Source organism: Aotus nancymaae, unplaced genomic scaffold (genome assembly GCF_030222135.1).
Source record: "Aotus nancymaae isolate 86718 unplaced genomic scaffold, 86718_ANA_hifiasm-v0.15.2.pri h1tg000010l, whole genome shotgun sequence".
NCBI lineage: Eukaryota > Metazoa > Chordata > Mammalia > Primates > Aotidae > Aotus > Aotus nancymaae.
The window spans coordinates 53009632-53022639 of NW_026988421.1; the positions used below are offsets into that span (position 1 = coordinate 53009632).

At 41.5% G+C, this 13008-nt stretch overlaps 1 protein-coding gene and 1 non-coding gene across 8 annotated transcripts in view; both read right to left on the bottom strand.

The window, feature by feature from the left end:
• The window catches only part of RHOBTB1 (Rho related BTB domain containing 1), a 127443-nt gene that overhangs the window by 34681 nt on the left and 79754 nt on the right, over positions 1–13008 (bottom strand). For all 7 annotated transcript variants that reach the window (XM_064374155.1, XM_064374159.1, XM_064374158.1 and 4 more), the window contains 2 exons: positions 7482–7683; positions 6725–6828 (listed from right to left, as the gene is read on the bottom strand). In XM_064374155.1, coding sequence (XP_064230225.1) covers positions 6725–6828; positions 7482–7673 — 296 coding nt within the window. In that variant the 5' untranslated portion in view covers positions 7674–7683. The remainder of the gene's footprint in view (positions 1–6724; positions 6829–7481; positions 7684–13008) is intronic.
• On the bottom strand, positions 9177–9368 carry LOC135274117 (U2 spliceosomal RNA). The gene has a single exon (XR_010341919.1). It is a non-coding gene; the product is annotated as a U2 spliceosomal RNA (small nuclear RNA).

Below are 13008 nucleotides of genomic sequence, written 5' to 3' on the forward strand. Positions count from 1 at the left end.
CCACCTCCCATGCTCAGGTTATTCTCTCACTTCAACCTCCTGAGTAGCTGGATTACAGGCGTGAGCCACTGCACCTGGCCTATTTCTCTTCTTAAATAATTTGTATTGAGATATAATGGAAATATACCAAATTTGCATATTTGTTGTTTGATTTGATTAATTTTGATATATGTATTCCCCCGAACCATCATGATCAAAATGACAAATATTTCCATCTCCCCTAAAATTTCCTTATGTTCCTTTGTGATCCATCCCTCCCCTCCATCCTCTTATCTAGGAAACCAGTGATCTACTTTCTGTCACTATAGATTAGGTTGCATTTCCTAGGACATTACAGAAATGGAATCACAGTATGTGCTCTTTTTTTGCTTGGTGCCCTTTACTCAAAAGCTCTCTCTCTCTAATTGTCAAGGATTCTTCCCTTCTGGCTGAGGCTTGGTAACGAGCATCAGATAATTCCAGGACAGCGTTTACCAAAGTCGGGCCAGAGGACCATCTGCCTCAGAGTCATCTAGGTACTGGCTAAAATGGGCTGATTCACCTCTTCCAGAACTCTTACATCAGAATGACTGCTCTGTTCAAATAAGAGAGCTAACAGTTTTACCTTAACCTCTTAGGGAACAACTATTTCTATCCCTTAGTTCAAATTGCTGCTTTTCTTTATGCCTTTCTACTTTTTTCTATAATCTGAGCAATTTTTAGTTCTTTTTGTTATAGCAGCACACTGAACTGAATGTCTTTAGGACACAAGCAGTAATGATTTTCCAAGGCCTCTTGGTACCATATATTTGAAACTGTGGTTTGGATTACTTTTCCATAAAAAGTGCAGGCATTACTAAGTTGCTTCCCTTAGCTACTTTGCTATCCATTTATAAAGTCTGCCATTAGGGCCAGGACTTGAGTGAAGAAAACGAAGCACTTGCTTCAAGTGCAAAATGTAAGAAGGTACCAAAAAACCTCAGCAATCCAGATGAATAATACTTAAAAAAAAAAAATTCATTTGGCTGGGCACAGTGACTCACGCCTGTAATCCCAACACTTTGGGAGGCTGAGGTGGGTGGATCACGAGGTCAAGAGATTGAGACCATCCTGGCCAATATGGTGAAACCCTGACTCTACTAAAAATACAAAAATTAGCCAGGCATGGTGGTGGGTGCCTGTAATCCCAGCTAATCGGGAGGCTGAGGCAGGAGAATCGCTTGAACCCAGAAGGTGGAGGTTGCAGTGAGTTGAGATCCTGCCACTGCACTCCAGCCTGGCGACAGAGCAAGATTTCACCTAAAAAAAAAAAAAATTTAAATTAAGGCCAAAAATCCATGGTGGACAAAATATCAAAATTTTAAATAAAGTCATCATCAGTAACAGAGCCACATTGTGTCTGAGGTAGAAGGAAAAAAGAAAAAAACAACAATGGTAATTCTGTCTTTTTAAGATTATTACTGTTTACATTTTATGCCCAAGGCGAGTGACTCCCTCGGTATGCCCTAGTCCTGGCCCTGGTCCACCTCCTGGCCCACTTGAAGTTTCACTGTGCAACAGGCTGTTTGCCATCCTAACATCATCATTACAATGCTATTTCTGGCCCAGCCTTTAGAATGTGCTATGAACATTAAGAGCTGACTCGAAATGCTCTATCTCGACATATTCACTGATCCTTACTTATTCCCTTGCCATAAAACACAAGCACAGCCAATCGCAGGCAAAGATACAAACACCAGTCACCACGGTCCTGAATTTTTTAAATGGCCTCAACTGTGCGTTGAGAATGTGGTGTGTTCATTCATGTCTGATTACATGTACCTTCAACATGAAACCAGACACACAGAAACCGTAGCTCTGATTAATGTTATCATTTAAAACATGCACTGTACTTCTCATAGAAACTAACAATGTTTGAGAAAAATCAGTGTGTACAAATAAACTATATAATAAGTGGATTCCAATCAGACTAAAAAGATGCCCAGAAATTGCTGGGGATAAGAGCAACTACAGTGGTTCTGAATGTTTTAGTTAAATGATTTGAAGGAAACGTGCCAAGATTCCCATTCACTCTCAGAAAGTTTGCTTGGATGTATCATTTTTACTGACAGCAAAAGGACTCATGCTCAGTTACCTATGGATGCCTACAAAGAATTAAGTTATTTGCTGTGGATTAAAGAATTTAAGAGGAGCACTGGAACATCAGAGCTGGTGATATATGGTGAGTGCTGGTCTTCAGGGTCCACACGGGACTATGTAAGATTTAGACTGTATCAGGAGGAAATTTCAAGTAATGTTATCATCCATCATCATCACCAGCTATAACAGCAAGGTGGATGGGGAAGACAAGGGCTTTGGAGTCAGACAGACTCAAGAGGAAAGTCCAGCTCCATTGTGTCCTGGCTGTCTGAACTTGGCCCGTTTTTGTGCCTGTTTTTCCAACTGTGAAATGAGCCTATTTTGCAGGCTCACCACAAGAATGAAGCAGGACAGGACAAATGCTGCATGTAGCACAGGCCTGGCCCATGGGGCATCCTGATGAAACTGTAGTTGTTGTTACCGCTGTCAGCACCACAGGCTTTATTCAGTGTCTGAAAATTCTCTGACCTGCAGATGGATAAACGAAGGAAATTTTCTAGGGCCAAAAAACAACAGAATCTGTAATTATTTACATGTGTATGACTAGATAAAAGGGACTGATGTAGGTTGGCTGTGTCCCCACCCAAATCTCAAATTGTAGCTCCTGTAATTCCCATGTGTTATGGGAGGTATCTGGTGGGAGGTAACTGAATCATGAGGGCAGGTCTTTCTCACTCTGTTCTCATGACAGTGAATAAGTATCATGAGATCTGATGGTTTTATAAAGGGCAGTTCCCCTGCACATGCTCTCTCTCTTGTCTGCCTCCATGTAAGATGTGACTTTGTTCCTCCTTTGCCTTCTGCCATGATTATGAGGCCTCCCCAGCCACATGGAACTGTGAGTCCATTAAATCTCTTTTTCTTTATAAATTACCTAGTCTCAGATACGTTGTTATTAGCAGTATGAGAACTGACTAATACAGGGACTGAGTGGCCAGATTCCTGATAAAGGCAGAGCCCATACTGTTTGCCTACATTTTCAGTGCTAAGTCCCTAAATGTGGACATTTCACTCTTATAAGAGCTCCAGGAGACAACTCTTGAGTTGAGCAGCATCCCTTTAAGAAGAGGCACTTTCCTTGCCAAAAAAGAGCAGCTGATCATAGTCACGGTTACTATGTATGGTTTTGTGCCTGACATTTTAAAAGATCCAGAAAAGAGCTTCAAAAGTTCATCCAAAAGTGGATATAAAGTAGGTGGTGAGAAAAAGGCCACAAGAGAGCTGGAGTTATTCACTCCAGAGAAGAGAGGGTCGACAGACTTCAAAGTGCAGAGCGTTACAAGTGCATGCTACTCTGTTCCCTTCATCTCCATGGAGTAGAAGGGCTCCTATCAATACTTTTTTGGAGACATGGGTAATCTCCCTTCCTGAAGACAAGAGGTCAACCAGATGACCTTTTGAATTCTCTTCTAGTTCCAAGTCTTTGCACAAATCCGAAAGAGCAAATAGAAATCCAGCTCACCAACGTAGGATCCCAGTAGGTTGAGGTAGCTTGGCACAGTGGCAAGAGTGAGAGCCAGGAGGCAGGCAGAGTGGGTTGGAGTCTGCCTCCGAGACTCACGTGCTGGGCAAATTTATGATAGTAAAAGAACTCAACCCTTTACTCAATGGTAGCATCAAGATCATCTCTGCCTCCTACAGTTCTGAAAGGATTAACTGATCTTGACAAAGCACCTAATGTGTTGACTGGCACACAGTAGGCTTTTGAAGAATTGGAGCTATTATTCTAATTGACTAAAAAATGGGCAGAATAGTTGCATTTAAATCATGAAGAGACCACTAACACTCTGGTTTTACCACATCAGGAACACTGCAAATTCAGATTGGCCAACTGCCTACCACTGACAGCCCCTCATCCCACAGAATTCCCTCTGCAAACTAGAGCTTGTCCATGCCAAAGAATGTTTGAGGTGGCAACTTATTAATTACCTTTTGGTATAAAGCAGAGGAAACCAAAGGCAAGGTCTAAGATATGTTGGTATAAATCTGGCTTCTCTCACTGTCACCACAAGAATCAAATGAATTATTTAAAAAAGGTTTCAAATACATTTCCAAGTATAGGGAATGTATTTCACATGCCTCAAAGTTTATGTCTGTGTACATCCCACTGAATTGTATTTCTCACTAAGTATAGTAAAAATGTCAATCACAAAACAGGTTTGCAAAACAAACTGATTGTCAGAAGCTGTAATTATGATTCCTCTCCTTCACAAATGATACAAAGGTAAAACTTGAAGTCTTTAAGAAATTAAACGGTTCTCTCACAGCAGGGAAATGTACGGGTCAGAGACCTATACTAAATAAAAGAACTCCTACTTCTCTCAGGTTTATCCATAAAAACGTAACTTTTGGGCATTATGTCAATGTAATATTTACATATTTAGCATTTACAGAAAGATGCCGGAGTGCAAGAGAGAGGAGTTCTGGTTTTTGTTCTTTAACTAGAGGTGGGGTCTGTGGCAGGACTCCTGGAGGCTGTGAGGAATTGGAAAACACAGAGGAAATACAAGGTACAAACATGCACACAAAGTGAGGCCCCAGGGAGAACATGGCCAGAAACACGGGCGTGTTCCTGAAGCCCCTCTATGTTGCTCAGAGAATCAAACGCGGCTTGGGGGAGCACTTCCTGTTTCCAGCAAAGGGATAATGGGTTACAATTGACAGAATCGAACGTCACAGACAAAGGAGCAGAACAATGCACTTTGAACCGATGCAGTCACAGGAAAGAGCAGCTTATTTTTGTTGGGAGAGAACACACACGCAGGCGTGGCATGTTGTATTGTGAAATGACTCTAGCTATGTCAAGGAGCTCAACGAGGCCCAGTGTGGATCTACGAAGGCCGTCGTGCCATTAAATAAATGCTACACAGGAATCTCACAAGATAATGAAGCAGCCCTTCTATGACCACAGCACCAGCTTTACACTGAGGGGTCATGTTAAAATTCAGTGTTTGAAATGCAAACATTTCATTGCTGTTTTCTTTTTTTCCTGTTATTTTTCACAGGAATTGACACATTTTATAAATGTCTAGAGGCAACAAACCACTGAGCTGTTGAAATAGTTTCTAGAGTCTAAACTCAAATATTTCCATTAAGTCATCATCAGGTCCATCATTTTCACGACATCTTTTTAGAAGCGGGGATATAAAGTCCTTTGAAATCAATTGTATTTATGCTTACATTGCCTAAAGTTGCCATTTTTAAATCAAGCTTCCTCAAAACCATAGATGTTACAAACCTGACTGCCTGGCAGTGACAAGCAGGTTCATTTATAATTGTCATTTTTACATGTAGAACAAATGGATAAAAGAAAAAAGCAAATGGTAACTAAGATAACAATAAAGAACATTATAGAAAGAAAAAGTCCAGGAGAGTCAAGGAAAAGAAAAGTATCTATGATATAGGATACTAAGTTCAAAAGTCCTTGTTACCAAAAGGACATTAACATCGTGTTTTGCTTCCATATCTCTCTAAGTCCCCTTGAAAAAAGTCGTCTAAGTCACAGATTCTTTCAGTGTGTGAAATATTTCCTAGGAATAGGGCAAACTCTTTCAGCGGTTTATTTCATATTTTAGACCACTTGGATAAATGCCAATAAAAGTCTGTTTAGAGAGCTACTGGCTTGGAGAAATACAAGAACCTTCAGCAATGCTTATCTCGATATTAAGGAGTAATTCATGTGCTTGGAGTGTCTAACTAATAACATCCTGTAAGGTAATCCTTAATATCAAATGATGTTTGATATTAAGAAGAGACGACAAGGCCATGATATCTACATTCTACATTTAAAATGAAATGTGTTCCTTTATAATTAAGTGGCAAAAAAAGTCTCTGCTAATCCAGATTTTCATAACTATAACCCATTCACTGAGAGAGACTTTAAGTTACGGTGGCAAGGAGAGGTTGCTAAATATTTTAAGGCACATTGACCGTGTTCCTACCCATATTAATGTCCTTCTAGATAAGTTTTCCCATTACTAGAGTTTCTCTCCTTTTTTAGAAAATAAAAAATAGCCATTTTGTCATTTTTTAGAAAATAAAAAATAGCCAAAACAAAAAAATAGTGTTTCCGTTTATTTTGGGAATTTGTCTTGTGAAGGACTTCAGAGATATTTTTCTTTCTTTTCAAAAATGACCTTCTAATATAAATAATAGACTTTTCAGATGACATAAAACCCAAAGCAAATAACATTAGACTCTGCCAGTATGGTCATGAAAAGACCAAAGAGTCCTTCTGAAGTAGGGTGACCAAGTGCCAAAATAACTTAAAACAGTCTAACAGAAGGCAAGTGAAGAGTTACTCAGAGAACCCGCAATCAAAGCAGCCTGCAGTTGGAGGGTGCTACAGAATCCTCATCTAGCAAATCTTCCAGCTTGACCAGCACTGGTTGTTTTCAACACAGTACTTCCTGAGTGGCAGGGCACGTTGCTTTTCTTGATATCAGGAAACAATACCATCCTTTTTTTTTCTTTTCTTAGACACAGTGCAGAACCCAACACATTTCAAGGCCATGTGATGTGGTTTTTGTTGATTTATGAACCAGTTGCTGGTTTTGAAAAGGAAATTGCACTCAAGCTCAACCATGCTGTACTGGTCTTGGTTTACCTGCCATATGCAAAGCGTCTGTCTTTGTGATGATCGCCAAAAGTATCCCAAAGCCTGAGAGAAACACTCACTTCATCAACAACATCCCGAGAACGCTCCAAGACCTGCAGGAAAGAGAGAGAGCATCCGTGCTCAGTGTCAATCAGAAGTTCCCTGGGAGAAGCATGTTCAAGTCAACACCCTCAAAGCCCCTCAATTAACTTGCATTTAGTTTCTTTATTCTAACAGGATTTGAGCTGAGTCTTAATTCCCTTCATGGAATCACATGTCTCAACCCTCATTCAGGATACCAGAGCCATAGTCTCTGGTTTGCATTTTTCTTTTTTCTTTTTTTTTGAGATGGAGTTTTGCTCTTGTTGCCCAGGCTAGAGTGCAATGGCGTGATCTTGGCTCACTGCAACCTCTGCCTCCTGGGTTCTAGCAATTCTCCTGCCTCAGCCTCCTGAGTAGTTGGAATTACAGGCATGTGCCACCATGCCTGGCTAATTTTGTATTTTTAGTAGGGACAGGGTTTTTCCGTGTAGGTCAGTCTGGTCTCGAACTCCCAACCTCAGGTGATCCGCCCGCCTCAGCCTCCCAAAGTGCTGGGATTACAGGTGTGAGCCACCATACCTGGCCTGCTTTTGTTTTTGCTTGTGGCATTAATTAGTTTTGTTTTGAATGTGCAATGTACTCAAGCTCCTCCTTTAGAAAAAATCAGACTGGCAACCAGCAATGATATGCCCTAGGGATGCTAAAGACACTCTGTGCATCTTACCTCCTGGCACACGCGGTACTGGTCAATCGCCCACACAGTTGGCACGTGGGTGGCCAGCAGCTGATACTGCGTGAGTGTGGTGTTGCACGCTCTGGCACAGATCAAGCGCGTCTTCCCCACGGCGTTGTCACCCACGACCACACACTTGATGGTTTCAACGTTGGGTCTTTCGTAGTCCATGTCAGCGTCCATTTATAAAACTCTGTAAGAAGAGAGTGAACACCGCAGTAAAGACACCAAAGCTTTCAAGAGCAATCGAAGACGTGAGAGATTCAGGCAGTTTTGCCTTCGTCCAGCCACTTCCTTGGAGGTGCACAAGACAGGCAAGAATGCTTGGAAGTTCATATGAAGCCTAATTGACACTCAAGTTTTCTTTTTTTTTTTTTTTTGAGACAGAGTTTCGCTCTTGTTACCCAGGCTGGAGTGCAATGGCGCGATCTCAGCTCACTGCAACTTCTGCCTCCTGGGTTCAGGCAATTCTCCTGCCTCAGCCTCCGGAGTAGCTGGGATTACAGGCATGTGCCACTATGCCCAGCTAATTTTTTGTATTTTTAGTAGAGATGGGGTTTCACCATGTTGACCAGGATGGTCTCGATCTCTTGACCTTGTGATCCACCTGCCTCGGCCTCCCAAAGTGCTGGGATTACAGGCTTGAGCCACCGCGCCCGGCCCAAGTTTTCTTTTTATCTCACACAAGTACAAAAACATGGGACTGTTATTTTGACCCCAAACGGTTTATTCCCATTAACATGTTATTTCTCCTTGGTTTTCTCTAAACACAACCTGCCTACTGGAGCTCCATTCAGTCACTGTCGGGACAGCTGGCACACATTTACAGCTCACTGACTACTCGCGTTGGCCTGCTAGCAAGTCCAGTCACCTGGAGGGCTAAACTTCAACATCGGGGCAATAGGCAGCCTCGGCAATACTAGCATCTCCTTCATCACAGTATCTCCCATTAGCCAATATCTGTTTTTGAAAAGCAGTTTTCTATAGTTTGAAAACTATGATGGGGACTTAGAGGAGAATCCAAAGTGCAAGCTGAAAGACCAGCTGACGTCACAGAAGAGTAAACTGTAAGTCTGAATTTAACCAAATTAACTTATATTTATTTATATTAATCAAATTCATATATATACACACGTGTGTGTGTGTGCGTGTGTATATATATGTGTGTGTGTGTGTGTGTGTGTGTGTATATATATATATATATATATATATATATATTTGAGATGGAGTCTCACTCTGTCGCTCAGCCTGGAGTGCAGTGGTGCAATCTCTGCCTCCTGGGTTCAAGCGATTCTCCTGCCTCAACCTCCCAAGTAGCTGGGATTAAAGGTGCCTGCCCCCATGCCCGGCTAATTTTTATATTTTTAGTAGCGATGGGGTTTTGCCATGTTGGCCAGGCTGGTCTCAAACTCCTTACCTCGAGTGATCTGCCCACCTCGGCCTCCCAAACTGCTCGGATTACAGGCATGAGCCACCACACCCAGTCATAAAAAAGATATTCTTAAGAGGGCCCATAATAAAGCAAGATTCAAAAAAATTATCTTCTGTGTTTTCATCAAGAAATCTGGAACATATGGCAAAGAATAATTTTACCAGGAGAGTTACTTTGGAATCGTCTTGAAACCATCAAAGAAGGTTTAAATAGGGTTGCTGATGAGAGGCCAAGAAAAAAAAGCATCTGCCGGCTTGGGCTTGCCAGGGACAGGACCCTCCACAAACAGGGGTGTAGAGTGCTTACCAGCAGCAGCTGGACAGAAGACCAGCCATGTATGATTTTAAGATTTTAATTAATTGTAATTGCCTTTTTGAGGGAGTCTACCGTTAAATGAATAAAAACAGATACTACACTTGATCTTAGACAAAAGGCCGACAAGCAGTGGAAGTCCACTGTTAAACTGAGAAAGAGTGGGTAAAGTGGGTAGACAGTCATTTTTAAGGAGTCAGTAATGATTTTAATGGCTATAGTAAAGAAACCGTTCAGAGTAGCGCCTAACACATAATTGGGACGCAAGTGTTTGTTTAATTCAACTGATGTGAGAAAAACGGTAACTTGGATTATATGAGATTAAGGGCATTGACAGGGATATATAGAAAGAATATTAAGAAGAATTCTTTTTCACAGTTAGGACTATTGGAACATGGACTGTCTCAGAGAGTGAAGGGTATGGAACTGTCGACTATAGCGCCATCACAGGAGGTGTTAAAGCTGAGGCTGGAGAACGATTTGGCAGGAATGGAGAAGAGCGATTCAAGGAACAGATGTGTGCTTAGGTTAGGATTGGATCTGTAATTCCTACACTGTGGAGAGGCTTGAAAGAGTCAGATACCTGTCCACCTGGCAAATACTTATCCTGAACATCCTGGGTGGGGACAGTCTTTAAAAATCTTCACTTGTGATGATTGGCCAGGTGTGGTGACTCCTAAAATTGATTTCTTGAAAATTTAGCTTTAAACTTCGATGGTTTTCTTAGTTACTCGTCTAACGGTATAATGTAGCAAAAGCATGAATTCGGTGTTAGACGGGTGGATCCTAAACAAATCCCAGGGAGCACTTGGCACCGTCTGGAGACATACCTCGTTGTCACTTGGTGGGGAGCTGAGGAAGGAGTTCTACTGCTTCTAGTGGGTAGAAGATCAAAATGCTGCTGCTAAGCATTTGCAATGCACAGGACAACGCCCCATAACAAAGAATTATCCAGCTGAATTATCAGCCCTGTGATATAGGGCTGAGGTTGTGAAACCTTGCCTTAGAAGGATGTGTTTGAATCCCAGCTCCCTCATTTTCCAGTCATTGGACTTTGGACAAGTTGTCTGTACTTTCTGAGCCTCAGTCTCCTCATCTGTTAAGTGGGAATCATAATAATCCTCATCTCCTAAGGTGGTTGTGAAGATTATGTGAACGGATGAATTAAGTCCTCAGTGCAGTACCTGCCACACTGACGGTTTCAAAAATTATAATCGTGATGCTGAAGATGAATGCCTTCAGATGACAATGAAATTGAGTCAGGTGAAGGGCCAGAATTAGATGCAAACTCATAAACCTAATAATGACAAAGATCTATAAAAAGGATACAATTTGGAAGAATTAACCAAATAGTAACTCACTGAAAATTAAAGAACACAGATACAAGATGTGGTGCAACTCATCTTAAGCAAAGAAGACAGAAAAAGTTTTGGGTGGGGAGGGGGCAGGGAGGAGGTCACAGTTAATGAAAAGATCATAGAGTTGGAAAGATGGGTTAAAAATGCTAGTCTGAGGCATTTCTGAATTCCAGAATAAAAATGGTAATACTTAACACTCTCTGACAAGTTTCTGGTGACATGAGCATGGGGTAGTAGCCTGAATCAGAAAAACAGGTTCTAGTTGGAGTCTCACAACTTTGGAAGTGGAGGTCCATTACTTTAAATGTCCTCAGTGGCAGAAAACCTTACTCTTTTAAGGGTGAATTTTATTTTATTTTTTGATAGATAAATGCCATATAGAGCCAATCCTTAAAATTTGGGAGAATGTTTAGACTTAGTAAAAATGGAGAATAAGACACTAAAATTATAGAACTGGTTTTCTGGTTGGCTTGCAAAGTAGCCCTGATAGCAGCCCGCAAGAAGGAATCCCCCAAATAAGTTGAATCATACCGGCACTGATGAAATGGCTGTGCCACTTTCACTGAAGATGGCTTTGAGAGTAACAGAAGCCCTTCTAGTTTCGTATTAAGGCTATGATTACCAAAACTATCATTACTTCACTTATTTTTAGACACCCACATGTAGTCCTAAGAAGAATTTCTGTGTCAAAGGTGAGAATAACATCCGTGGGTCCTCTAATCCCTACCAGTTTCCTCAAGACCAAAGCGACTGCCAAAGGTGCTGACCCTTGTACAAAAGGGATAATATGTAAGGGAAAACAAAAGGAAGTGCAGAGTTAAATATTCATGGCCCAGATCACTAGCTGCAGATACAAAATTTCCAGGAAACATTCACTGAATTTCCAAATACTAAAAATCTTTAATGTGGAGTAGAGAGATTTCTCTTGTGGTATTCTAAAAAGCATTCTAAGAATGTGAAATCACAGCCAAGGATGGAAACTCATGCTACACTTGCATTGCTGTAAATCATTTGTTCATCTGTTACACATAAACAAAGAAACATTAAATTATGATAGTAATTATAAAAATATGCATTTTATCCTTCTCCACTTGTTATAGGCTCTAATTTATTCATATCTAGCACTCTGATGGTTGAGTCTACTCTTAGGATCATCTGGATAATGACTGTCTGGTTTCTGATTTTTATTTACCTAGAATGAGAGTAATAAGTATTATTCATTTAACACTGTTAATAAATGTCACTCCTATAAATCCTGCTGATCGATGTGGAGACCCCCTCACCTTTAGATACATACCTGAGGAGACAAGGAAGGCAGAAAAGAAAAAGAAAAGCTTTGAAGAAGGGACACTGGTAATCTGCTACCATGGCAGCTCTGTCGTCTTACTCAAAACTGACTTGAATATTATTTCATATTTTCACCAGTACCTGATGAATCCTCTTGCACGCGATCCAGAAGTCAGAAGGGACAAGTCTATTTGAAAAACTGACAAGTAAACAAGACCGTGCAGATTGGGAAGTGAAGGACATGGTGGAGGGGTTCTGGTGCCCAGCACTCATAAGGCTGACCTAGAAAAGCGTGGTCATGTTCTTCATAGTCTACAGAATCACCCCATCTGATCTGATCATCCCATACCTGCCCTGCTATCATTGCCATCATCTCCTGGACTTCTGGCCACTCCTCCACACTCCCCGCCCACACAACGTTCTTGGGTCCACAGGATGGTGCAGCCCACATCCTAGCCTCACCATTTCTTCTCTCCTTCAGTGCCAGTGGTCTTTATCACATTCTACTTGAGTCATCCATCCTTCTGGACACGTGCTGGATGTTGCTGTCATCCAGAAACATCTTACCTCTGAAATCTCAAATTTCAAAATTCCACTCTCAGAACAAACACTCCTACCTTCACAGACTGTGCTGGATGAAATAAGGCCACGGCAGCAACTCCTATTAAGAGGTGGAATCTATTTCCCTTCCTTTTGAATTTATGCTAAGCTTGTGACTGCTTGGCCCAAAAGAATGTGGTGGAGGTGAGGCTGTGTGAGTTCTACACTCTAGGTCTCCAGAGGCCCTACTGTTCCACCTTCGTGCTGTTGGAATGCAGCCACAAGACTGTCATGTAAGGAAACTGGTCTAACCCAGCAGAGGATGAGAATTCACACTGAAAACCACTGAGGCAGCCCTGAATGGCTGTCACCAAATGCTGGATAATGTGAAGCCATCTTGGACCGTCCAGCTCAGCCAACCCTACAGCTGAATGTAGTTTATGAACGAGCTCAGGTGAAACCAGCAGTGGAATCCCCAGGCAAACTTCAGAATCAAGAGAAATAATAAACCATTACTGTTTTAAGCCTCCAAGTTTTGGGTTTATGAACCAGTAGTCAACAGAAACATACTCATTATACCTTACAGAAA